The sequence below is a fragment of the Saimiri boliviensis genome, chromosome 14 (genome assembly GCF_048565385.1).
Source record: "Saimiri boliviensis isolate mSaiBol1 chromosome 14, mSaiBol1.pri, whole genome shotgun sequence".
Lineage (NCBI taxonomy): Eukaryota > Metazoa > Chordata > Mammalia > Primates > Cebidae > Saimiri > Saimiri boliviensis.
In genome coordinates, this window is record NC_133462.1 from 28,480,486 (window position 1) to 28,503,803 (window position 23,318).

Genomic DNA, 23,318 nt, shown 5'->3' on the forward strand with positions numbered 1-23,318 from the left:
GACTTTTTGAACTGGGTTTTGATGTTTGAATAGGAGTTGGCTTGGTGAAGAAGGGGAAAAGGTCCTTCTCGTCAGAGATATTTATTGAAGAGAGAGAAGCAGGCAAGAGCTCATTTGGGAAGGGGACTTGAATGACAGGCTGGGTGCTGGAACTTTCTCATAAGGGCAGTGGGGAGCCATGGAGGGTGTATGAGCGGGAGAGGGCCATGCTCAGAACTGTGTGTTGGGTAGATCCCTCAGGGGCTAGAGTGGAGGATGGCTTTGGTTCCAATGTCGCTGGGGTTCAGGGGCGTGAAACTCCTGCATCAGTTCATCTGCAGCTGTCAGGCCTGGCTTGAGAGTTGGTGGAAGGCCTGCTGGTTGCTGGGGGACTAAAGTGGCCTGGAGGACAGTGACTCAAAGTGCAAGGCACAGGCCTAGCGTAGAGGGGGCCCTACCCCAAGTCTCTGTCCAGATGGACGCAGCGCTTGCCTCCTCTCCAGCCACCCATCACCTCCACCCCCGCCTCCAACAGACCTGCTCCACGTGGAAGACATGAACAGAGTCTTTTTAATTTTTTTTTAACTCCATTGCCAGGCTGGAGAACAGTGGCGTGATCTCGGCTCACTGCAACCTCTTCCTCCCAGGTTCAAGCGATTCTCTTGCCTCAGCCTCCCGAGTAGCTGGGACTACAGGTGCGTGCCACCATGCCCAACTAATTTATATATATATATATATATATATATATATATATATATATAATTTTTTTTTTTTTTGAGACGGAGTTTCGCTCTTGTTACCCAGGCTGGAGTGCAATGGCGCGATCTCGGCTCACTGCAACCTCCGCCTCCTGGGTTCAGGCAATTCTCCTGCCTCAGCCTCCTCAGTAGCTGGGATTACAGGCATGCGCCACCATGCCCAGCTAATTTTTTGTATATTTAGTAGAGACGGGGTTTCACCATGTTGACCAGGATGGTCTCAATCTCTTGACCTCGTGATCCACCTGCCTTGGCCTCCCAAAGTGCTGGGATTACAGGCTTGAGCCACCGCACCCGGCCCTATATTTTCATTAGAGACAGGGTTTTACCATGTTGGCCAGGATGGTCTCAATCTTTTGACCTTGTGATCCACCCGCCTCGGCCTCCCAAAGTCCTGGGACTACAGACGTGAGCCACCGCGCCCACCCGAGCTGAGTCTTAAAATAATAAACCAAACCCCATCTCTTCTTTGCTTAAAACCTTCTCATAGTGGCTCACGCCTGTAATCCCAGCATTTTGGGAGGCTGAGGCTAGCGGATCCCTTGAGGCCAGGAGTTCAAGACCAGCCTGGCCAACATGGCAAAACCCCGTCTCTACTAAAAATACAAAAATTAGCCAGGTGTGGCAGTACATGCCTGTAATCTCAGCTACTTGGGAGGCTGAGGCAGAAGAATCGCTTGAATCCAGAAGGTGAAGATCGTGCCACTGTCCTCCAGCCTGGGTGACAGAGCAAGACTGTCTCAAAAAATAAAACATGCTCTCATAGCGCCACGTCACTCTTAGACCCACATCCACAGCTCTTCTCCAGCTCAGAAGGCCCACAGTCCAGGCGCAGTAGCTCACACCTGTAATCCCAGCACTCTGGGAGGTCGAGGCAGGACGATCACTTGAAGCCAAGAGTTTGAGACCAACCTAGACAGCACAGTGAGACTCCATCTCTACAAAAAGAAAAGAAAAATTGGCAGGGCGCGGTGGCATGCACCTGTAGTCCCAGCTATTCAGGAGGCTGAGGTGGGAGGATTACTTGAGCGTGGGAGGTCAAGGCTGCAGCGAGCTGAGATTGCACCACCGCACTCCAGCCTGGGCAACAGAGCGAGACCCTGTCTCAAAAACATAAATAAATGTGGCCAGGCACAGTGGCTCGTGCCTGTAATCCCAGCACTTTGGGAGGCTGAGGTGGGCAGATCACTTGAGGCCAGGAGTTTGAGACCAGCCCGGCCAATGTGGTGAAACCTCGTCTCTACTAAAAATACAAAAATTAGCCATGTATGGTGGCATATGCCGGTAATGGCAACTATTCGGGAGGCTGAGGTGGGAGAATCACTTGAACCCGGGAGGAGGAGGTTGCAGTGAATCGAGATCATGCCACTGTACTTCAGCCTGGGTCTCAAATAATAATAATAATAATAGGCCGGGCGCGGTGGCTCAAGCCTGTAATCCCAGCACTTTGGGAGGCCGAGGCGGGTGGATCACGAGGTCGAGAGATCGAGACCAACCTGGTCAACATGGTGAAACCCCGTCTCTACTAAAAATACAAAAAATTAGCTGGGCGTGGTGGCGCGTGCCTGTAATCCCAGCTGCTCAGGAGGCTGAGGCAGGAGAATTGCCTGAACCCAGGAGGTGGAGGTTGCGGTGAGCCAAGATTGCGCCATTGCACTCCAGCCTGGGTAAGAAGAGCGAAACTCCGTCTCAAAAAAAAAAAAATAATAATAATAATAATCATAATCATAATAATAATACATTAATTAAATTAAATTAAAAGAAGGAAACCCAAATAAAAGAGGCCTAGAGTGGTCCAACCTCTGTGGCCTCACCCCCTCCCTCCCTCCCACCGCATAGCTGTTTCTTGTCCCTCCTCAGGGCCCTTGCACCTGCTGTTCCTTCTGCCTGGAACTCACTTCCTGTCTCAGCTCTCAGGGTCTCAGTGCAGAGAGAGACTTCCCAGCTCTCCCCCGTCACTGACCTCTGCCCTAGCCATGGTGTCTGTGTCTAAAATAGGGCCAGACGGAGTGAGAAGGGGCTCCAGTCAGGTCTTCCATGCTTAAGAGACTCAGGCCCAAGCCCCAGCCCTGCCGCTGCTCTCCTGGGACCCTGGGCGTCAGGGGCATTTCCGGAGTCATCTTGGCACTGGGACCTCCGGACCAAGGCCCCCCTTGAACCCCTAGGGACCCGTCAGGGTGGGGGCAACACATCCCAGCCGTGGGAACAGGCCCGATTCCGGCTGGGGATTAAAATTAGCCCTGAAGGTTAAATTTAGCAAGTCAAGCCAGAACTGAGGGGCCGGGACCCACAGCCTGGGCTCTGCATGGTTGTGGGGGCTCAGATACCCAGCCCAGAGAGGGAAGAGGGTGTGGCTGAGGTCACACAGCACACTACATCTGCCAGCCGAGGTGTCTGACACTTATGGGCCTGGATATTGGAGGGTCTTGCCCGGACCACTTGGGCAGGAGCCTTGGAAGCCCCTGTGGCCACTCCCAGAGAACAATCTGGATTTCTTTTTTCTTTTCTTTTCTTTTTTCTTTTTTTTTTTTTTTTTTTTTTTTTGAGGTAGAGTCTCACTCTGTCACCAGGCTGGAGTGCAGTGGCGCGATCATTTTGTCACTCAACCTCTGCCTCCCGGGTCCGAGCGATTCTCCTGCCTTAGTCTCCCAAGGAGCTGGGATTACAGGCGCCCACCACCACGCCTGGCTAATTTTTGTAGTTTTAGTAGAGATGGGGTTTCACCATGTTGGCCAGGCTGGTCTTGAATGCCTGACCTCATGTGATCTGCCCGCCTCAGCCTCCCAAAGTGTTGGGATTACAGGCGTGAACCACTGTGCCCAGCTAATTTCTTTTTTTCTTTTTTTTTTTTTTTGAGACGGAGTTTCGCTCTTGTTACCCAGGCTGGAGTGCAATGGCGCAGTCTCGGCTCACCACAACCTCCGCCTCCTGGGTTCAAGCAATTCTCCTGCCTCAGCCTCCTGAGTAGCTGGGATTACAGGCACGTGCCACCATGCCCAGCTACCTTTTTTTTTGTATTTTTAGTAGAGACGGGGTTTCACCATGTTGACCAGGATGGTCTCGATCTCTTGACCTCGTGATCCACCCGCCTTGGCCTCCCAAAGTGCTGGGATTACAGGTGTGAGCCACCGCGCCTCTCTTCTTTTTTTTCTTTTTTTGAGACGGAGTTTCACTTTTGTTGCCCAGGCTGGATTACAATGGCGTGATCTCGGCTCACTGAAACCTCCACTCACCGCAACCTCCACCTCCTGGGTTCAAGTGATTCTCCACAGCCCCCCGAGGAGCTGGGGTTACAGGCCTGCACCACCACACCTGGCTAATTTTGTATTTTTAGTAGAGAGGAGGTTTCTCCATGTTGGTCAGGCTGGTCTCAAACTCCAGATATCAGGTGATCTGCCTGCCTCAGCCTCCCAAAGTGAGCCATGGCACCTGGCTTTTTTTTTTTTTTTTTTGAGATAGAGTCTTGCTCTTTCCCCCAGGCTGGAGTGCAGCAGCACATCTGCCTCAGCTTCCTGAGTGGCTGGGATTACAGGCATACCCCATGACACCCGGTTAACTTTTGCTTTTTTTTTTTTTTGCTTTTTTTTTTTTTTTTTTGAGACGGAGTTTCGCTCTTGTTTCCCAGGCTGGAGTGCAATGGCGCGATCTCGGCTCACCGCAACCTTTGCCTCCGGGGTTCAGGCAATTCTCCTGCCTCAGCCTCCTGAGTAGCTGGGATTACAGGCACGTGCCACCATGCCCAGCTGATTTTTTGTACTTTTAGTAGAGACGGGGTTTCACCATGTGACCAGGATGGTCTCGATCTCTTGACCTCGTGATCCACCCGCCTCGGCCTCCCAAAGTGCTGGGATTACAGGCTTGAGCCACCGCGCCCGGCAACTTTTGCATTTTTAATAGAGATTGGGTGGGCTGGCGCAGTGGCTCACACCTGTAATCCCAGCACTTTGGGAGGCCGAGGCGATGGATCACCTGAGGTCAGGAGTTCAAGACCAGCTTTACCTACATGGTGAAACCCCATCTCTACTAAAAACACAAACTTAGCTGGCATAGTGGTGGGTGCCCATAATCCCAGCTACTCGGGAGGCTGAGGCAGGAGAATCACTTGAATCTGAGAGGCAGAAGTCGCAATGAACTGAGATCGCACCACTGTACTCTAACCTGGACAACAAGAGCAAAACTCCATTCCCCCCCCCCCCCAAAAAAGAGAGAGAGATGGGGTTTCAGCATGTTGGCCAGGGTGGTCTCAAACTCCTGACCTCAAGTGATCTGCCCTCCTGGACCTCCCAAAGTTCTGGGATTACGGGCATGAGCCACCGTGCCCAGCCTGATCTGGATTTCTTGAGAACTGATTGCCACGCCTGGTGGTGGGTGCTCAGTATTTCATACCAGCCCATTTACAGAACAGTAAACTGAGGCTGGGGGAGAGGGCTTCTGTGTTGAGGGCCACCCTGAGGGTCAGAGGAAAGGCCTGGCAGGAGCACAGGTCCACATGACCCTGGAGAGGACCCTCACCTGAAGCCTCCGTTACCTGTGACATGGCAAAGGCTGGGAGAGAGAGGGTGTGGTCACACAGTTGGTGGAGCGGGGATGTCCCCTGGGGGCTCAGGGGACATCTGTATAGCGGGCCAGCTGCTGCAGGACAGGCCACGTGATTCTGTTGTTCCCAGGAACCTGGCGTAGGGGTCGCTGGGGAAGGCCTAGACCCCAACATAGTCTAGCAGTCTCCTCCTTCTGGGAACCCCAGCAGGGTGATCTCACATTTCCTTGAGTGGGTACAGGGTTTCTCCCAAGTCACCAAGTGGATGCCAGGTTCACATCCTGGCCTGAGGGCTCTGAGCTGGAGGCCTTTCCAGAGTGCCTGAGTCCTCCTGTAAAGTGCGATGGCATTGCTATTCTGCTGCTCCTTCTTCTTTTTTTAAGACAGGGTCGGCCAGGCGCAGCGGCTCACGCCTGTAATCCCAGCACTTTGGGAGGCTGAGGCGAGTGGATCACTGGAGGTCAGGCGTTCAGGACCAGCCTGACCAACATGGAGAAACCCCATGTTTACTAAAAATACAAAATTAGCCAGGTGTGGTGGCACATGTCTGTAATCCCAGCTCCTCGGGAGGCTGAGGCAGGAGAATCGCTTGAACCCTGGAGGCGGAGGTTGTGGTGAGCCAAGATCGTGCCACTGAACTCCAGCCTGGGCAACAAGAGTGAGACCCCACCTCAAAAAAAAAGATAAGAAGCCGGGCGCGGTGGCTCAAGCCTATAATCCCAGCACTTTGGGAGGCCGAGGCGGGTGGATCACGAGGTCAAGGGATCAAGACCATCCTAGTCAACATGGTGAAACCCCGTCTCTACTAAAAATACAAAGAAATTAGCTGGGCATGGTGGCGCGTGCCTGTAATCCCAGCTACTCAGGAGGCTGAGGCAGGAGAATTGCCTGAACCCAGGAGGCGGAGGTTGCGGTGAGCCAAGATCGCACCATTGCACTCCAGCCTGGGTAACAAGAGCGAAACTCCGTCTCAAAAAAAAAAAAAAAAAAAGATACAGTCTCACTCTGTTGCCCAGGCTGGAGTGCAGTGGCAAGATCATAGTTCACTGCAGCCTCAACTTCCCCGGCTCAAGTGATCCTCCAACTTCAGCCTCTGGAATAGCTGGGACTCCAGATGTGTGCCACCATGCCTGGCTAATTTTTGTATTTTTTGTAGAGCCAGGGTTTCAACATGTGGCCCAGGCTGGCCTCAAACTCCTGGGCTCAAGCGATCCTCCTACCTCAGCCTCCCAAAATGTTAGGGATTGCAGGCGTGAGCCACCATGCCCAGTTTGCTCTAAACATGTTTATTGAGCCTCTACTGCGTCCTCAGGCTGGCGGGGGGCGGGGTCTGCGACAGTGACCCAGCCTGGCTTGATTTTCCCCATCGCCTTCCCCTCAGTGGCTGGCAGTGGCAGGCAGAGGACCTGCGTGAGGCTGGGCACCCCTCCCCATGCTCCGACCACTCACTCTGTCCTCTCTCCCTTCTCCCCTAGACCAAGATCGCTCTACCATGGGGAGGAAAAAAATCCAGATCTCCCGAATCCTGGACCAAAGGAATCGGCAGGTGAGTTCCCCGGTGCAGCAGTGGCTGGGAAAGACATTCCTAGCAGAGGCACCCTTGACAGGGCGCTGGCCTCACCAACTGAACTGCAGGAGAATGAGGAGGCGTGGCGGGGCCCATGAATGTCAGGAGTTTCAGACGGAGCGTTTCTTGTTCATCCTTCTTCCCTCCCTGCCTCCCTGCCTCCCTTCCTCTTTCCCTTCTCTCTCTCTCTCTCTCTCTCTCTCTCTCTCTCTCTCTCTCTCTCCTCTCTCTCTCTCTCTCTCTCTCTCCCCTCTTTTTTTGAGACAGAGTCTCACTCTGTTGCCAGGATGGAGAGCAGTGGTGCAATCTCTGCTCACTGCAACCTCCGCCTCCCGGGTTCAAGTGATTCTTCTGCCTCAGCCTCCTGATTAGCTGGGACTACAGGCGCCCGCCACCATGCCCAGCTAGGCTGATTTTGATAGTTTTAGTAGAGTCGGGGTCTCACCGTGTTGCCCAGGCTAGCCTCTGACTCCCGACCTCAATCAGTCCTCCTGCCTCGGCCTCCTAAAGTACAGGGACTAGGGGCTGAGCCGCCACACCCGACCTGCTCATTTTCATGATCATGGATTGATTTATTCTCCCTGATGACTGGAACCCCAGCCATAAGGGGGAAGGAGCTCGACACACACACACACACACACGCCCAACTCAGAGGGAGGCCCAGGACTGGGAAAGCCCAGAGAGAGCATGTGGGCTCCGCTTGGGAAGCCAAGGCGCACTTCTCAAAGGGGAGGAGACATTTGGGCTGGGTTTTGAGGCACCAATAGGAGTTTGCCAGGTTATGACTTGAGAATTAGCGGTGCAGCCAGGAAGAATCCCGAGGCATGTTGGAGGAACAGTTAGGCTCTGCCACATCCCCCACCCCACCCCACATTCCAGGTGACATTCACCAAGCGGAAGTTCGGGCTGATGAAGAAGGCCTACGAGCTGAGCGTGCTCTGCGACTGTGAGATCGCCCTCATCATCTTCAACAGCGCCAACCGCCTCTTCCAGTACGCCAGCACCGACATGGACCGCGTGCTGCTGAAGTACACCGAGTACAGCGAGCCCCACGAAAGCCGCACCAACACGGACATCCTCGAGGTACCCCGGGGCCTCCCCGCCAGCCCCACGAGGCCCCGCGCACGCTGCTTGCTCAGAGCGCAGGGACCCTCGGCTTGCACAAAAGATGAACGCCGCCATGTGGCTTCGCGGCTGCTAACGCGGGCTTGGGGGAGCGGAGGGGCCCTTCTAGGGACAGCAGAAATACAGCACATCCGGCTGCGCGGTGGCTCACGCCTGCACTCCCAGCACTTCGGGAGGCCGAGGCGGGCGGATCACGAGGTCAGGAGTTCAAGACCAGCCTGGCCGACATGGTGAAACCCTGTCTCTACTAAAAATACAAAAATTAGCGGGGCTTGGTGGTGGGCGCCTGTAATTTCAGCTACTCCAGAGGCTGAGGCACAGGAATCGCTTGAACCCGGGAGGTGGAGGTTACAGTGAACTGAGATTGTACCACTGCACTCCAGCCTGGGCAACAGAGCAAGACTCCGTCTCAAAAAAACCAAAAAACAAAAAAGAGGTTGGGGTCCAGGACCGTGTGGTTCTGTGGCTCTAGGAGAAGGCAGCTGAGGAAATCTGCTGCTGTTTCTTAAGCATCTTTTTTTGTTTTTTGAGACAAAGTCTCGCGTTGCCGCCCAGTCTGCAGTGCAGTGGCGCAATCTCAGCTCACTGCAACCTCCACCTCCTGGATTCAAGTGATTCTCCTGCCTCAGCCTCCTGAGTACCTCTGACTACAGGCACATGCCACCACGCCTGGCTAGTTTCTATGTTTTTAGTAGAGATGGGGTGGGGGAGGCTCACCATGTTGGCCAGGCTGGTCTCAAACTCCCAACCTCAAGTGAGCCACCCGCCTTGGCCTCCCAAAGTGCTGGGATTACAGGCATGAGCCACCACGCCCGGCCTCTTAAGCAGGGTTTGATGCCAGGCTATGAGGCTGCACGTGGAGGCAGAAAGGGGGTCCCCGAGTCATGGTCGGGAGCAGCATTAGGACAGCGCCAACAGGCCTGCGTGGTCTCAGCTCCTGCTGTGCTGATCTGGGCAGGTCCTTGGGCTTTCTGGTCCCAGGGCAGGAAATTGCTAAATGGTAACTCACTGGGGTTTGGTCAGTGGGGTTTGGCTGGAGCAAGCCATGCCTGCATTCCTCCCTACCCACAGAACTGGGTGGGGACGGTCTCTCCCCTCTCCCATAGAACTGCGTTCCCTCGCCGGGGTAGGGGCGAGGGTCTACCTTGTTGTCTCCCGTCTACATAGACACTGAAGCGGAGGGGCATTGGCCTCGATGGGCCAGAGCTGGAGCCAGACGAAGGGCCTGAGGAGCCAGGAGAGAAGTTTCGGAGGCTGGCAGGCGAAGGGGGTGACCCAGCCTTGCCCCGACCCCGGCTATATGTAAGTGACCCCCCCTGCCCCCTGTGAATAGGGTATTCCTCCCACTTCCTAGACCCAAGTGGTTGAGGCTGGTACTAGAGAGGGGCTTAGAGCCAGGGAGCCTGGAGTTTGGAGGCAGATCTCCGCCTGGTTGGGCAGGGAAGGCTTCTTTGAGAAGTGGGCACTGTAGCTGGAGCTCTGAAGCATGAATAAGAGTTCAACAGGCAAACAGTTCCTTCCTCCATTTGATCTTTGATTCATCCAACACTCTGTGCAGCCCTGTCAGTGCCAACTCTACACTAAGTGAGATGCCTCGGCTCTGGACCTACCTGTTGGTGACAGAACCAGATAGAAGCTCCTGCAGCCTGTGGGGTTAGGGCAGAGGGAGGAGCAGGTAGAGAGCCCAGTGAGAGGTGCAGCAAAGGCTTCCTGAAGGTGGAGCCGGGCCCTCGAACTCATCGGGATTTTCTCCCTTGGACTTTGCACCCCCATCTACCCTGGGGTCCTCTGACCCACCCCATCTGTACCCAAGCCTGCAGCTCCTGCTATGCCCAGCCCAGACGTGGTATATGGAGCCTTGCCACCACCAGGCTGTGACCCCAGTGGGCTTGGGGAGGCGCCGCCTGCCCAGAGTCGCCCATCTCCCTTCCGACCAGCAGCCCCCAAAGCAGGGCCCCCAGGTGAGCATGGGACAGGGGTCCCGGGGGGCTGTTTGGGCATATCTTAGCTCTGGTGCTGCCAGGCTGCAAGCATCACCTCTAAACCTCAGACTCATAGTTGACGTGACCCACCTGTCCTCTCTCTCCCGGGGTCTCCTCTTCCCCAGGCCTGGCGCACCCTCTCTTCTCACCAAGCCACCTCACCAGCAAGACACCACCCCCACTGTACCTGCCAGCGGATGGGCGGAGGCCAGACCTGCCTGGTGGCCTGGCTGGGCCCCGAGGGGGACTGAACACCTCCGTGAGTGAGGGGAGGGTGTGGTGGGGCTGATGAGGGCGGCAGGGCGGCCGGCGTGTGGGCCTCAGTTTCCCCTTCACCCTCTCTCCGAACAGAGAAGCCTCTACAGTGGCCTCCAGAGCCCCTGCTCCACTGCAGCCCCGGGACCCCCGCTGGGGAGCTTCCCCTTCCTCCCGGCAGGCCCCCCAGGTACGCCCCCTGACCTGCCCTGTCCTGCCTGGGAGGCGTCCGTACTCCTGCCCTCTCCCACCTAACAGAACCCAAAACTGTCTGGGGTTGGTCAGGTTTGCCAGGCCTCAGCCCCCAATTCCTGCCCACCAGAATATGGCCTGGGAGACCCTCCACCGCCCCCTGGCTTGCTGCAGCCCCCCACCCTGGCCTCCTGGCAACCCTCGAGGGGTGATGGGCCCCCCGCCGTGCCCTCCCAGCCCAGGTAAGTGCCCTGACGACGGTCCCAGCTCGTCCCCATCCTCCAAAGCCCCGGCCGCTGCTGACCCCCGGTGGCCAGCCCTGGTACTGCGCACACTTCCCCCAGCTCCGTCCGGTTCCCAGTAAGGATGGGCAGCTATTTTGAGGCCCCAAGAGGGATCGCCGCCCCCTCCTTTCCCAGGGTCCTCCTGCCGAGCCTTTGCCCACGCTGTGCCACCACCCTCCCGGCTTCCTTCCCTTCCTCACTGAGCTCACGGTCTCCCCCTCTCTCTTTCTCCCTGCAGTGGGGGCCGAAGCCTGGGCGAGGAGGGCCCCCCAACCCACAGCGCCTCCCCGCCGACCCCCCCAGTCAGCATCAAGTCCGAGCGCCTCTCTCCGGCCCCCGGGGGTCCCGGTGACTTTCCCAAGACCTTCCCCTACCCCTTGCTCCTCGCCCGGTCCCTGGCAGAGCCCCTGCGGCCCGGGCCCGCCCTGCGCCGGCTGCCCTTGGCGGACGGCTGGCCCCGGTAGGAGACCCCGCGGTGGCACCGGCCCAGCGCTCTAAGCGCGCGCGCGGAGAGGCCACGTGGGGACCCCACCTCCCACCAGGCCTCTTCAGAGAAGACCCGACAGTGACGGCCCCTCCGCGGCGGGGGCTTGCAGGTGCAGGGCTGGGCTCGATCCTCCCTAGGGGGCTCCTTTTCTCCTTCCGATTTGTGTGTACATCCACAAATAAAACGCGCGTGGCGTCCGTGGACCAAACTCTGTTGCTCAGAGCTCTCTCGGGACCTCATTCTTGCCTAGTCTTGGCTTGGGGTCCCACCTCTAGAAGCCGACCTGAGACAAGGACTCAAGAGCCCTTGGGGTGTCCCGGAGGGCTGCAAGGTGGAGGGGTGGGGAGGCGAGGCGGGAGGAGCCCTGCAAGGGGCGCGCACGAGCAGCAGGTGTTTAGCGGGGGACGGCACAGAGTGATCACGCACCTGGGATGGTCCTACTCCAGGGGTGCGGGCCTCTGGCTATTTCCTTTCCCGGGCCACTGGCCGGGGCTGCTCCTGGCACTGGCCCATCACAGGCTCTGGGTCAGGCCACTAGGCTGGGTCGTAGGGCTCCCGAAAGCAGCCCGTGGGAATCCGGAATGTCAAAGCTCCCAAGGTACTGGGAGCGCCCCTGAACTGCTCATCTTCTTATTTTTTTTTATTTTATTTTTTATTTTATTGTTATTACTTTTTGAGATGGAATCTAGCTCTGTCGCCCAGTTTGGGCGACAAACTGGGAGTGGCCCAATCTCGGCTCACTGCAACCTCTGCCTCCTCGTTCAAGCGATTCTCCTGCCTCAGCCTCCCGCTGGGACTACAGGTGTGCGTCACCAGGCCGGGCTAATTTTTGTATTTTTAGTACAGATGGGGTGTTATCATGTTGGTCAGGCTGGTCTTGAACTCCTGACCTTGTGATCCATCCGCCTCAGCCTCCCAAAGTGCTGTGATTACAGGTGTGAGCCACCGCGCCCGGCTATTTTATTTTTTGAGACAGAGGCCCCCTGTATCACTCAGGCTGGGTTTCAGTGGTGCAGTCTCCACTCACTGCAACCTCCATCTCTTGGGTTCTAGGGATTCTCCTGCCTCAGCCTCTGGAGTACCTGGGACTACAAGCACCTGCCACCATGCTCATTTTTGTATTTTTAGTAGAAACAAGTTTCTCCATGTTGGTCAGGCTGGTCTCGAACTCCTGACCTCAGGTGATCTGCCCACCTCAGCCTCCCAAAGTGCTGGGATTACAGATGTGAGCCACGGTGCCCGGCCAACTGCTCATCTTTTGAATGGATGTATCTCCTGAGCCCTTGACCCATCAATTTGTTCTACCCAAGGGACAAGAGAGCAGGGTGCTTATCCGCCCACTCCAAGGGTTGCAAACTGCCCCCACTCAGGCCTGTCCTGTGTGTAAGGGCAGATGAGTGTCCTGGAGTCAGGGTAGCTCCTAGCAAATAGTTGATGTGAGTCAGGGTCCATCTCATCCCATGCACCCCAGGTGGTCTAAGTGGGATTGTTTTTTTGAGTTGGGGTCTCACTGTGTTGCCCCTGCTGGTCTCAAACTCCTGGGCTCAATCGATCCTCTCAACTCAGCCTCCCCAGTAGCTGGAATTACAGGTGCAAGCCACCACACTTGACATTCAGTGGGATCTTTGTTACACTTAAAATCTGACTTCTTGCCGGGTGTGGTGGCCAATGCCTGTAATCCCAGCACTTTCTTTTTTTTTTCTTTTTTTGGAGACGGAGTCTCCCTCTGTCACCAGGCTGGAGTGCAGTGGCACTATCTTGGCTCATTGCAACCTCCGCCTCCCCAGTTCAAGCAATTCTCGTGCCTCAGCCTCCCAAGTAGCTGGGACTACAGGCATGCGCCACCACGCCCAGCTAATTTTTGTATTTTTAGTAGAAACAGGGTTTCACCATGTCAGTCAGGATGGTCTTGATCACTTGACCTCGTGATCCGCCCACTTCGGTCTCCCAAAGTGCTGGGATTACAGGGGTGGGCCACCACGCCCAGCCTATCCCAGCACTTTGGGAGGCTGAAGTCGATGGATTGCTTGGGCCCAGGAGTTTGAGACCAGCCTGGGTAGCATAGTGAGACCCCCATCTCTACAAAAAATAAAGAATTAGCCAGACATGGCTGACACACTCCTTCAGTCCCAGCTATTCAGGAGAATCTCCTGAGACTGGGAAGTCAAGGCTGCAGCGAGCTGTGGTTGAGCCACTGCACTCCAGCCTGGGCGACGGAGCAAGACCCTGTTTCAAAAACAACATCAGCGGCCGGGCGCGGTGGCTCACGCCTGTAATCCCAGCACTTTGGGAGGCCGAGGCGGGTGGATCACGAGGTCAAGAGATCGAGACCATCCTGGTCAATATGGTGAAACCCTGTCTCTACTAAAAATACAAAACATTAGCTGGGCATGGTGGTGTGTGCCTGTAATCCCAACTACTCAGGAGGCTGAGGCAGGAGAATTGCCTGAACCCAGGAGGCGGAGGTTGCGGTGAGCCGAGATCGCGCCATTGCACTCCAGCCTGGGTAACAAGAGCGAAACTCCGTCTCAAAAAAAAAAAAAAAAAAAAACATCAGCAATGACAGCCACAACAAAAAACTGACTTCTAGCCGGGTACAGTTGCTTATGCCTGTAATCCAAACACTTTGGGAGGCCGAGATGGGAAGATGGCCTGAGCCCAGGAGTTTGAGACTAGCCTGGGCAACATGGTGAAACCCCATCTCTTAAAAAAAAAAAAAATTAGCCAGGCATGGTGGTGCATGCCTGTAGTCCCAGCTACTCAGGAGACTGAGGTGGGAGAATCACCTGAGTGCCCTCAACTGCTCACCTGATTTTTTATTATTTTATTTTATTTATGAGAAATAAGAGGGAAGTCAAGGCTGCAGTGAACTATGATTGAGCCACTGCACTCCAGCCTGGGCGACAGAGCAAAAGACCCTGTCTCAAAGAATGAAAGAATGAAAACAAAAACAGGCTGGGTGCGGTGGCTCACACCTGTAATCCCAGCACATTGGGAGGCTGAGGCAGGTGGATCACTTGAGATCAGGAGTTCGAGACCAGCCTGACCAACAGGGTGAACCTTATGTCTACTAAAAATACAAAAATTAGCCAGGCATGGTAGCGTGCACCTGTAGTCCCAGCTACTCGGGAGGCTGAGGCAGGAGAACGGCTTGAATCCAGAAGGCTGAAGTTGCAGTAGCTGAGATAGCGCCATTGCACTCCAGCCTGAGAGCGAGACTCAATCTAAAAAAAGAAAGAAAGAGAGTGGGGGGGGGGAAGGAAGGAAGGAAGGAAAGAAGGAAACAGAGAGAGAAAGAAAGAAGAAAGAAAGAGAAAGAAAGAAAGAAAAGAAAATCAGTCACCCACACAAAAAAAACCTAGCTCGGCATGGTGGCGTGGGCCTATGGTCCCAGCTACTCAGGAGGCTGAGGTGGGAGGATCACTTAAGCCTGGAAGTTTAAGGCTGCAGTATGCTATGATTGTGCCCCCACATTCCAGTCTGGACGGCAGAGTGAGACCCTGTCTAAAAAAATATAAAAAATAAAAATAAAAAAATCCTACACTCTCCAACCCACATTGAGGTCCAAGCGCTCATTCAGCGCTGACCATTCCTCCATCTCTATTTATGTTTGTTTTGAGCTGGTGTCTTGCTCTATCCCCCAGGCTGGAGTGCAGTGGCACAATCTCAGCCCACTGCAACTTCTGTCTCCCAGACGAGATCGGGCGCGTTCAGGGTGGTAAGGCCCTAGAGGCCGGCAGTGCTGTGGCAGCGGATACGCCCCCCTCGACCCCCACGAGGAGGTCCTGGGCTGCAGAGGGGGCGCAGACGGGAGAAAAACGGGCGCGATGGCTCACGCCTGTAATCCCAGCACTTTGGGAGGCCGAGGCGGGTGGATCACGAGGTCAAGAAACCGAGACCATCCTGGTCAACACGGTGAAACCCCGTCTCTACTAAAAATACAAAAAATTAACTGGGCATGGTGGCGCGTGCCTGTAATCCCAGCTACTCAGGAGGCTGAGGCAGGAGAATTGCCTGAACCCAGGAGGCGGAGGTTGCGGTGAGCCGAGATCGCGCCATTGCACTCCAGCCTGGGTAACAGGAGCGAAACTCCGTCTCAAAAAAAAAAAAAAACAAAACAAAAACAAGGAGAAGAGACAGGAGGCTGTTGAGAAGCCCGGTGACAAAAGGGGGAAGAAGGAGGGAGCCAAAAGCCTACAGCACCCGGTATTCCCAGGCGGTCTCCCATCCAAGTACTAACCAGGCCCGACCCTGCTTAGCTTCCGAGATCAGACGAGATCAGGCGCGTTCAGGGTGGTGTGGCCGTAGATGCTGGCAGTGTCGCCTGGCTGTCTCAAGAGCCTGCGGCGTGGCAGCGGCAGAGGCGAAGCCCCAGGAGGGGGTCCTGGGCTGCGGCGGGGGGCAGGTGGGCGGAAAACCAGAAGAATCACGGGGGCCGTTGGAAAGTCGGGCGACAAAACTGGGAAAGGGGGAGGGAGCGGGAAGCCAAAAGCCTGTACATACCTGTAACCCCAGCACTTGGGAGACCGAGGAGGGAGGATCGCTTAAGGGCACGAGTTCAAGACCAGCCTGGGCAATATAGGGAGACCCCCCTCACCCCCAAAATCTCTCTGAAAAAAAAAAAAAAAAAAAAACTTTAAAAATTAGCCAGGCATGCTGCGTGTTCCAGCGGGAGAATCGCTTGAGCCCAGGAGGTGGTGGTTGCGGTGAGTCAAGATCACGCCGCTGCTCTCCAGCTTGGACAACAGAGCACGACCCCGTCACAAAAAGAAAGAGAAAAGAAATTGTCCTACCACGGAATATTCTTTTTTTTTTTTTTTTTTTTTTTTTTTTGAGACAGAGTCTCTCTCTATCGCTCAGACTACAGTGCAGTGGCGCCATCTCGTGCACCCCAAGTAGCTCGGATTACAGGCGACCGCCATCACACCCTGCTGATAGTTGTATTTTTTTGTAGAGACCAGGTGTCACCATTTTGACCAGGCTGGTCTCGATCTGCTGACCTCAAGTGACCTGCCCATCTCAGCCTCCCAAAATGCTGGGATTACAAGCATGAGCCACGGCGCCCAGCCTATTTTTTATTTTTATTTTTTTATTTTTGAGGCAAAGTCTCTGCTGCCCAGGCTGCAGTGCAGTGGTGCAATCACAGCTCACTGCAGCCTTGACCTCCTTGGTTCAAGCGATCCTCCTGCCTCAGCCTCCCAAGTAGCTGGAACTACTGGTGCTCCCCACCTTGCCCAGGTCTTTTTTTTTTTTAGATGGAGTCTCACTCTGTTGCCAGGCTGGACTGCAGTGGCACGATCTCAGCTCACTGCAACTTCTGCCTCCCAGGTTCAAGTGATTCTCCTGCCTCCGCCTCCCGAGTAGCTGGGACTATTGGCATGTGCCACCATATCCAGCTAATTTTTGTATTTTTAGTAGAGACAGTGTTCACCAAGTTGGCCGGGATGGTCTCCATCTCTTGACCTCGTGGACTCACCCACCTTAGCATTTCAAAGTGTTGGGATTACGGGAGTAAGCCACTGTGCCTGGCCCGCCCAGGTAATTTTTGTATTTTTTGTATAGTCTGGGTTTCTCCATGTTGTCCAGGTTGGTCTGGAACTCCTGGGCTTAAGCGATCCTCCTGTCTTGGCCTCCCAAAATTCTGGGATTACAGGCATGAGCCACTGTGCCCAGCCTCTTTTATTTTTCTTGCCATGTGGCACGATCATGACTCACTGCAGCCTCAAACTCCTAGTCTCAAGCAGTCTTCCCACCTCAGGCTCCTGAATAGCTGAGACTTCCAGGCTTGAGCTACCACGTTGGGCTAATTTAATTTTTTTTCTTTTTTTCTTTTCTTTTTTTTTTTTTTTTTGAGACGGAGTTTTAGCTCTTGTTACCCAGGCTGGAGTGCAATGGCGCGATCTCGGCTCACCGCAACCTCCGCCTCCTGGGCTCAGGCAATTCTCCTGCCTCAGCCTCCTGAGTAGCTGGGATTACAGGCACGTGCCACCATGCCCAGCTAATTTTTTTGCGCTTTTAGTAGAGACGGGGTTTCACCATGTTGACCAGGATGGTCTCCATCTCTCGACCTCGTGATCCACCCGCCTCGGCCTCCCAAAGTGCTGGGATTACAAGCTTGAGCCACCGCGCCCGGCCTAATTTTTTTTCTTTTTTAGAGATAGGGGTTTTGCTATGCTGCCCCTGCTGGCCTCAACATCCTGGGCTGAAGCGATCCTCCAGCCTTAGACTCTCAAGTAGCTGGGACTACAGGCATATGCCAAGCCACCATGCCTGGCTAGACTCAGGTCTTCAACACTTCCTACCTGGTCCCTTCTCCTTCTATCCCTTCCTCACTCAGGAGGGGTGAGCCTTGGTCCCCGGCCAGTGATCAATGGCTCTGGAGGTCCAGCTGAGCATGCAGCTGCCACCGCTCCAACAGGGCCACCATCACATGCACAGTGTTACCGCACAGATGATGCAAACTCCTCACCCAGTTACCTACCCTTCTGTTCTCAGGACCCCCACAATGACCCTGGCCGCCCTTCCACATAGGCTGAAGAACTACCTACCCACTGGCACCCCAATCCCACACAACCGGACCAGGACCAGGGACTGAGCAGGAGGAAAGGGGCCAAGGGAGGAAACTGAGGCATGGCGAGACGGAAAGGGTCTTCCCAACCTTTGGCTCTCACCCTCACAGTGGACAAGAAGTCAGGCCGGTCCCTGATGTCAGCGCCCACAGGCTAAGCACCCAGTGTGAGGTTCATTAAACTTCGGGCTGCTTTCTAAGGCTGGGAGCCCCCAGGGCCACGGGTGAGACTGGTTCCGCTTTCCCATCCCAGGGAGACTGCGCATTTGCTTTTTATCGCGAGGCGGGATGGGATGGTGCACTTTGGATTCAACACTTGCCAGTCCTAAGTTAAAAGAGTAAAATATAACCCGGGTGGGGAGGCTCACGCCTGTAATCCCAGCACCCCGGGAGGCCGAGGCGGTCAGATCAGCTGAGGTCGGCCATTGCACTCCAGCCTCAGCAACAAGAGGGAAACTCCATCTCAAAAAATAAATAAAATAATAAATAATACATAAATAAATATCGGGCGCAATGGCTCACGCCTGTAATCCAAGCACTCTGGGAGGCTGAGGCAGGCGGATCACCTGAGGTCGGCAGTTCGAGCCCAGCTTGACCAACATGGAGAAACGGTGTCTCTACTAAAAATATAAAATCAGCCTCGCGTTCCTGTAATGTCAGCTACTCCGGAGGCTAAGGCAAGAGAATCACTTTAACCTGTGAGGCGGTGAGGGGAGATGGCGCTATGGCACTCCAGCCTGGGCAACAAGAGCAAAACTGTCTCAAAAAATAAAACAAAATATAAATATAAATAATAATAATCAATCAATCAAATCCTTCAGGAGGCCCCACCCCATGTTTTCAGACTCTGCGCCAGAGGACTCAGGGTCTCCTCTTGTGAAGGAGAGGAACGGGGAAGGGATGTGTGTGGTTGTCCTCCAGGCCGGACAAGGTGCTGGGATTACACCCCTGCTTAGCTTCCGAGATCAGAGATCGGGCACGATTAGGGTGGTAAGGCCCTAGACACCAGAAGCGGCGCCTGGCTGCCCCAAGAGCCCGCGGTGCTGCAGCGCCGGATACCCACCGACCTCACGAGGTCCCGGGCTGCGGTGGGTGGAAAAGGGGGAGAAAAATCAGGTTGAGGAGCCAGGCGACAAAAGGGGTAAGAAGGAGGGAGCGGGAAGCCAAAATGCCTACAGCACCCGCTATTCCCAGGCGGTCTCCCATCCAAGCACTAACCAGGCCCGACCCTGCTTAGCTTCCGAGATCAGACGAGATCGGGCGCGTTCAGGGTGGTGTGGCCGTAGACGCTACGATCTCGCCTTGGCTGCTCTAAGAGCCCGCAGCGCGGCCTCGGGGAACCGCCCCTCCCCCCTTCCCCCTCCCCCTCCCCCCTCCCCACACCAGGAGGAGGTCCCGGGCTGCGGCTGGGGCGCCGGCGGCCCTAAAACGAGGAGAAGAAGGTCAGGGGGCGCAGGGAATGCCGGCGACAAAAGGGGGATAGACGGAGGGAGCGGGAAGCCAAAAGCCTGTGCACACCTGTGATCCCAGCACTTTGGGAGAGCCAGGAGGGAGGATCGCTTGAGATCACACGTTTAAGAGCAGCCTGGGCAACAGAGAGAGACCCCATCTCTCCAAAAAAAAAAAAAAAAAAAAAAAAAAAAAAAAAAAAAAAAAACCTTTAAAAATTAGCCAGGCATGCTGCGTGTTCCAGTGGGAGGATCGCTTGAGCCCAGGAGGTGGTGGTTGCGGTGAGTCAAGATCACGCCGCTGCTCTTCAGCTTGGACAACAGAGCATGACCCCGTCTCAAAAAGAAAGAAGGAGGGAGGGAGGGAGGCAGAGAGAGAGAGAGAGACAGACAGAGAAATAAAACACATTGTTCTACCCCCGAGCCATACTTTATTTTTATTTTTATTTTTTGACGGGGTCTCTCTCTATCACCCAGGCTGGAATGCGGTGGCTCAATCTCGGCTCACTGCAGCCTTAAGCGATTCTCCCACCTCAGCTAGGATTATAAGCACGTGCCACCGCACCCGGTTAATTTTTTTTTTTTTTTTTTTTTGAGATGGGGGTCTCGCTGTGTTGCTCAGGTTGGTCCTGAACTCCTGGGCTCAAACGATCCACCTGTCTCGGCCTCCCAAAATGTTGGGATTACAGGCATGAGCCACCACACCACCCTATTTTTTATTTTTATTTCATTTATTTTTATTTGAGACGGAGTCTCGTTCTGTTGCCTAGGCTGAAGAGCAGTAGCAGGATCTCGGCTCACTGCAACTTCACCTCCTGGGTTCAAGTGATTCTCCTGCCTCAGCCTCCCGAGTAGCTGGTATTACAGGTGTGTGCCACCACGCCAGGGTAATTTTTGTATTTTAGCGGAGACAGGGTTTCCCTATGTTAGTGGGGTTGGTCTCAAACTCCTGACCTCAAGTGATCTGCCTGCCTCAGCCCCACAAAGTGCTGGGATGCAGGTGTGAGCCACCACGCCCAGCCTATTTCTTGGCTTTTGAATAGAGACTGGGTCTCGTTTTTTTTTCCCTGGCTGGTCTCGAACTCAAGCCGTCGTCCCACCCGGGCCTCCCAAAGTTCTGCGTTTACAGATGTGAGCCACTGTGCCCAGCCACTAAACTATTCTGAACACACCCACAGACAAGGACACCACGGTTGTGAACCAGGGTCAGTGTCACTGTTTAGAGGGGCCCCAGGTCACCGCTTAGGAGAACTTGTAGGGAAAGTGGCCCAGGCACAAATTTGGTGGTGGGAAGCAAAGCACTAAGGCAACTGTGGGAGATCTGAGAGGCATTTTCAAGACCTCCACAGGTGCCTCACGCCTGTAATCCCAGCACCTTGGGAGGCCGAGGTGGGCAGATCACTTGAGGTCAGGAGTTCGAGACCAGCCTGGCCAACATGGTGAAAGCCCGTCTCTACTACAGATACAAAAATCAGCTTGGTGTGGTGGCACATGCCTGTAATCCCAGCTACTCAGGAGGCTGAGGCAGGAGAATCACTTGAACCTGGGAGACAGAGGTTACCATGAGCCGAGATTGCACCACTGCACTCCAGCCTGGGCAACAGAGCAAAAACTATTTCTAAAATGAAATAAAATATCACCCCGGTGATCCCAGCACTTTGGGATGCCAAGGTGGGAGGACCACTCGAGCCCAGGCATAAGAGACTACCCTGGGCAACAAAGTGAGACCCCCATCTCTTATTTGAAAAAAATAAGTAATGCAGGACAGGTGCAGATTATAACGCCTATAATCACACTTGGGAGGCTGAGGAGGGCAGATCACCTGAGGTCGGGATTTTGAGACCAGCCTGATCAACATGGAGAAACCTGGTCTCAACTAAAAACACAAAATTAGCTGGGCGTGGTGGTGCGTGCCTGTCAACCCAGCTACTCAGGAGGCTGAGGCAGGAGAATTGCTTGAACCTGGGAGGCAGAGGTTGTGGTGAGCTGAGATCGCGCCATTGCACTCCAGCCTGGGCAACAAGAGTGAAACTCCATCTCAAAAAAAAAAAAAAAAAAAAAAAATTAAAACATAAATACATAATAAAATGTAAAAATGCAAAGGCAATCAATTGCACGGGCCCCATGCATGGAACCCACCCCTGTAAAGATGCTCATTTGGTCATACCCAATACACATCCACACTCAGGCAGACATACTCATTTACAGAAAGACAAATGGCAAAACCCAGGCATGTACACCGGAAGCCCTTTCTTCCTAGCTGTGAAATAAAGACCATCAGATCCCTGAAACTAACATTTGGTCCTTGATCCAGCCATGCCTAAAGCTGACCTTCCAGCTACTGTTTTGTGACACATGAGCCCAAAACTTCCCTTTTTTGCTTGAACCCATTTTAATTGATATTTTGTGGAGCACAGCCAGAGTCCTGGCTGATAGAGATGAATAAGGCACTTGGCAGATGACAATGATTGAAACATTCTTTTAAGATTGAGGCATTCTTGAAAGCATTGCAAGATGTAGGATATTTACAAAGGCCTGGAGGTAAGAGAGCATGGTGGTGCAAGCTGTACTATAGGGTGCATAACAGTGCTAGCAGTAGATTCAGGGGTCTGAATACTTAATCTACTTAGTAACTTAGGAGTACTAAGGAGTATTAAGTACTTAGGAATACTTTGTCTACTAAGTGGGAGCCATTGAACGTTCTTGATGTTGGGGGAAGTTCTACTCTCGGAGATGTCCCTTAGGAGACAGTGCGTGAGAATAAATGCTCTCGCTGCAAACCTTTGCGATAAGTGTAGGTAAGAAAAGACTGAGCCTTAAGAGAGGTCTGCCATGCAGGCTTCCCAGGCACACTCTTGACTTTGAGCTCAGAACCAGTGGGTCTGAACTGCAGTTTCCGGCATGCAACGCGAGTGACCTCCTCGTCCCCGGTGATTTGCCGGCTCAAAAGACGCTGATTGGTTACACCGGATGCTCGTCAGACAAGAGTCGAGCTCTAATTGGTTGAGTTGCCGCAAAGTGCCCGGAGCCCCAGGCCGGTGGGTCCGTGCACCGCGCTCCCGCAAGCGTCATGGTGAGCAAGCGACTCGCGAAGTGGGGGGGCTCTGCAGGGCCCGGGCCCGGCCGAGGTGGTCCAGGGAGATACTGAGGGAATGGAATCTCTTTTTGGGGATTGGAGGCTCTGCGGGATTCGGCTGCACGCTGAAGGCCGTGTGTCCCTCTCTGGGGGGCCCTGCTCTCTCGGCAGGACCCCCGAGGGAGTCGGTGGGGGTCGTACCAAGGGGATGGAAGTCCCTAAGCGTTCTGTGGAAACCTTGAGACCTGGCGTCCTGCTGAGGGGTCGTGGTCCCACAGAGGGGACTGGGGACCCCAGCACATTTGGAGCCTGCTTAAGGTGGCGTGGGGTCCTGGTGGCGTCCACTCTGGGGACGGGGGTCCTGCAGGAGCGTGGTGGTCGCGCCGACCGTCGGGGGTCCCTGCTGTATCGGGCTGTGTGTAATGGGCAGGGGAAGCCGTGGGAGGTGAACCCAGGAGGTCTGGGTGGCCTCAGGGCGAACAAGGGTCTCAGAGTGGGAGACAGGACAGTTGGAACCTTCTGGGTCTACCCCATTGAGTGTGTTCTTAAAACTTAGCCCAGCCCGGCGGGGCCAGCCTGGTGCCGGGAGATGGGGGACTCCCGCAACCCTGACAGGACCAGCCTGGGCAGAGAGAGGGAGTGTGAAACTAGAGGGTCCCTGCCTGGGACCACCCCTGAGGACCGGGGGCGTTGGAGACGGCCCTGAAGGAAGGGAAGTGAAGGCCGGGATTGTTGAAAGCTGGGCGTCGTCCCAGGCGGAGGTGCGGGATGCTGTAGGAGATGAGGGTACGGGCTCTCGGGAGGGAGATGGAGGGAGGCTGCACTGATTTTAGCAGGGTTCTTGGAGTCGAGGATCATAAATCCAGTGAAGGGGAAAGAAGGAGCTGATGGAAGACTCCAGAAAACCCTTGGAGATGTCTGCAGAGCTCTGACTCTGAGATAGGAGGCTGGCTGGAGGGCAGGGTTGTCAGAACATCCCTGGACAGACCCCTGGGAGGCTTAGACGGAGAGATGCACCCCTCCACGTTTTCCCTAGGGGATATTTGGGGGGTAGTGGGGT

The 23,318-nt window shown here is 54.7% G+C and overlaps 2 protein-coding genes and 2 non-coding genes across 9 annotated transcripts in view; 2 read left to right on the top strand and 2 right to left on the bottom strand.

Moving 5' to 3' along the window:
* The window catches only part of MEF2B (myocyte enhancer factor 2B), a 32,400-nt gene extending 21,036 nt beyond the window's left edge, over nucleotides 1-11,364 (top strand). For all 4 annotated transcript variants that reach the window (XM_074384352.1, XM_074384354.1, XM_074384353.1 and 1 more), the window contains 8 exons: nucleotides 6,750-6,820; nucleotides 7,721-7,924; nucleotides 9,134-9,268; nucleotides 9,780-9,927; nucleotides 10,074-10,207; nucleotides 10,300-10,393; nucleotides 10,526-10,637; nucleotides 10,918-11,364. In XM_074384352.1, the coding sequence (XP_074240453.1) occupies nucleotides 6,767-6,820; nucleotides 7,721-7,924; nucleotides 9,134-9,268; nucleotides 9,780-9,927; nucleotides 10,074-10,207; nucleotides 10,300-10,393; nucleotides 10,526-10,637; nucleotides 10,918-11,143 (1,107 nt within the window). In that variant the 5' untranslated portion in view covers nucleotides 6,750-6,766 and the 3' untranslated portion in view covers nucleotides 11,144-11,364. The remainder of the gene's footprint in view (nucleotides 1-6,749; nucleotides 6,821-7,720; nucleotides 7,925-9,133; nucleotides 9,269-9,779; nucleotides 9,928-10,073; nucleotides 10,208-10,299; nucleotides 10,394-10,525; nucleotides 10,638-10,917) is intronic.
* Nucleotides 11,365-15,357: 3,993 nt separating this feature from the next.
* Nucleotides 15,358-15,476, bottom strand: LOC120362830 (5S ribosomal RNA). Its single transcript, XR_005578632.2, has one exon. It is a non-coding gene; the product is annotated as a 5S ribosomal RNA (ribosomal RNA).
* Nucleotides 15,477-18,903: 3,427 nt separating this feature from the next.
* Nucleotides 18,904-19,022, bottom strand: LOC120362921 (5S ribosomal RNA). The gene has a single exon (XR_005578709.2). It is a non-coding gene; the product is annotated as a 5S ribosomal RNA (ribosomal RNA).
* Nucleotides 19,023-22,189: 3,167 nt separating this feature from the next.
* The window catches only part of TMEM161A (transmembrane protein 161A), a 33,362-nt gene continuing 32,233 nt past the window's right edge, over nucleotides 22,190-23,318 (top strand). For all 3 annotated transcript variants that reach the window (XR_012513415.1, XR_012513414.1, XM_039466828.2), the window contains exon 1: nucleotides 22,190-22,255. Coding sequence is in view for 1 of the 3 variants with exons in the window: in XM_039466828.2 (XP_039322762.1) it covers nucleotides 22,253-22,255 (3 nt within the window). In the remaining 2 variants the exon portion in view is untranslated. The remainder of the gene's footprint in view (nucleotides 22,256-23,318) is intronic.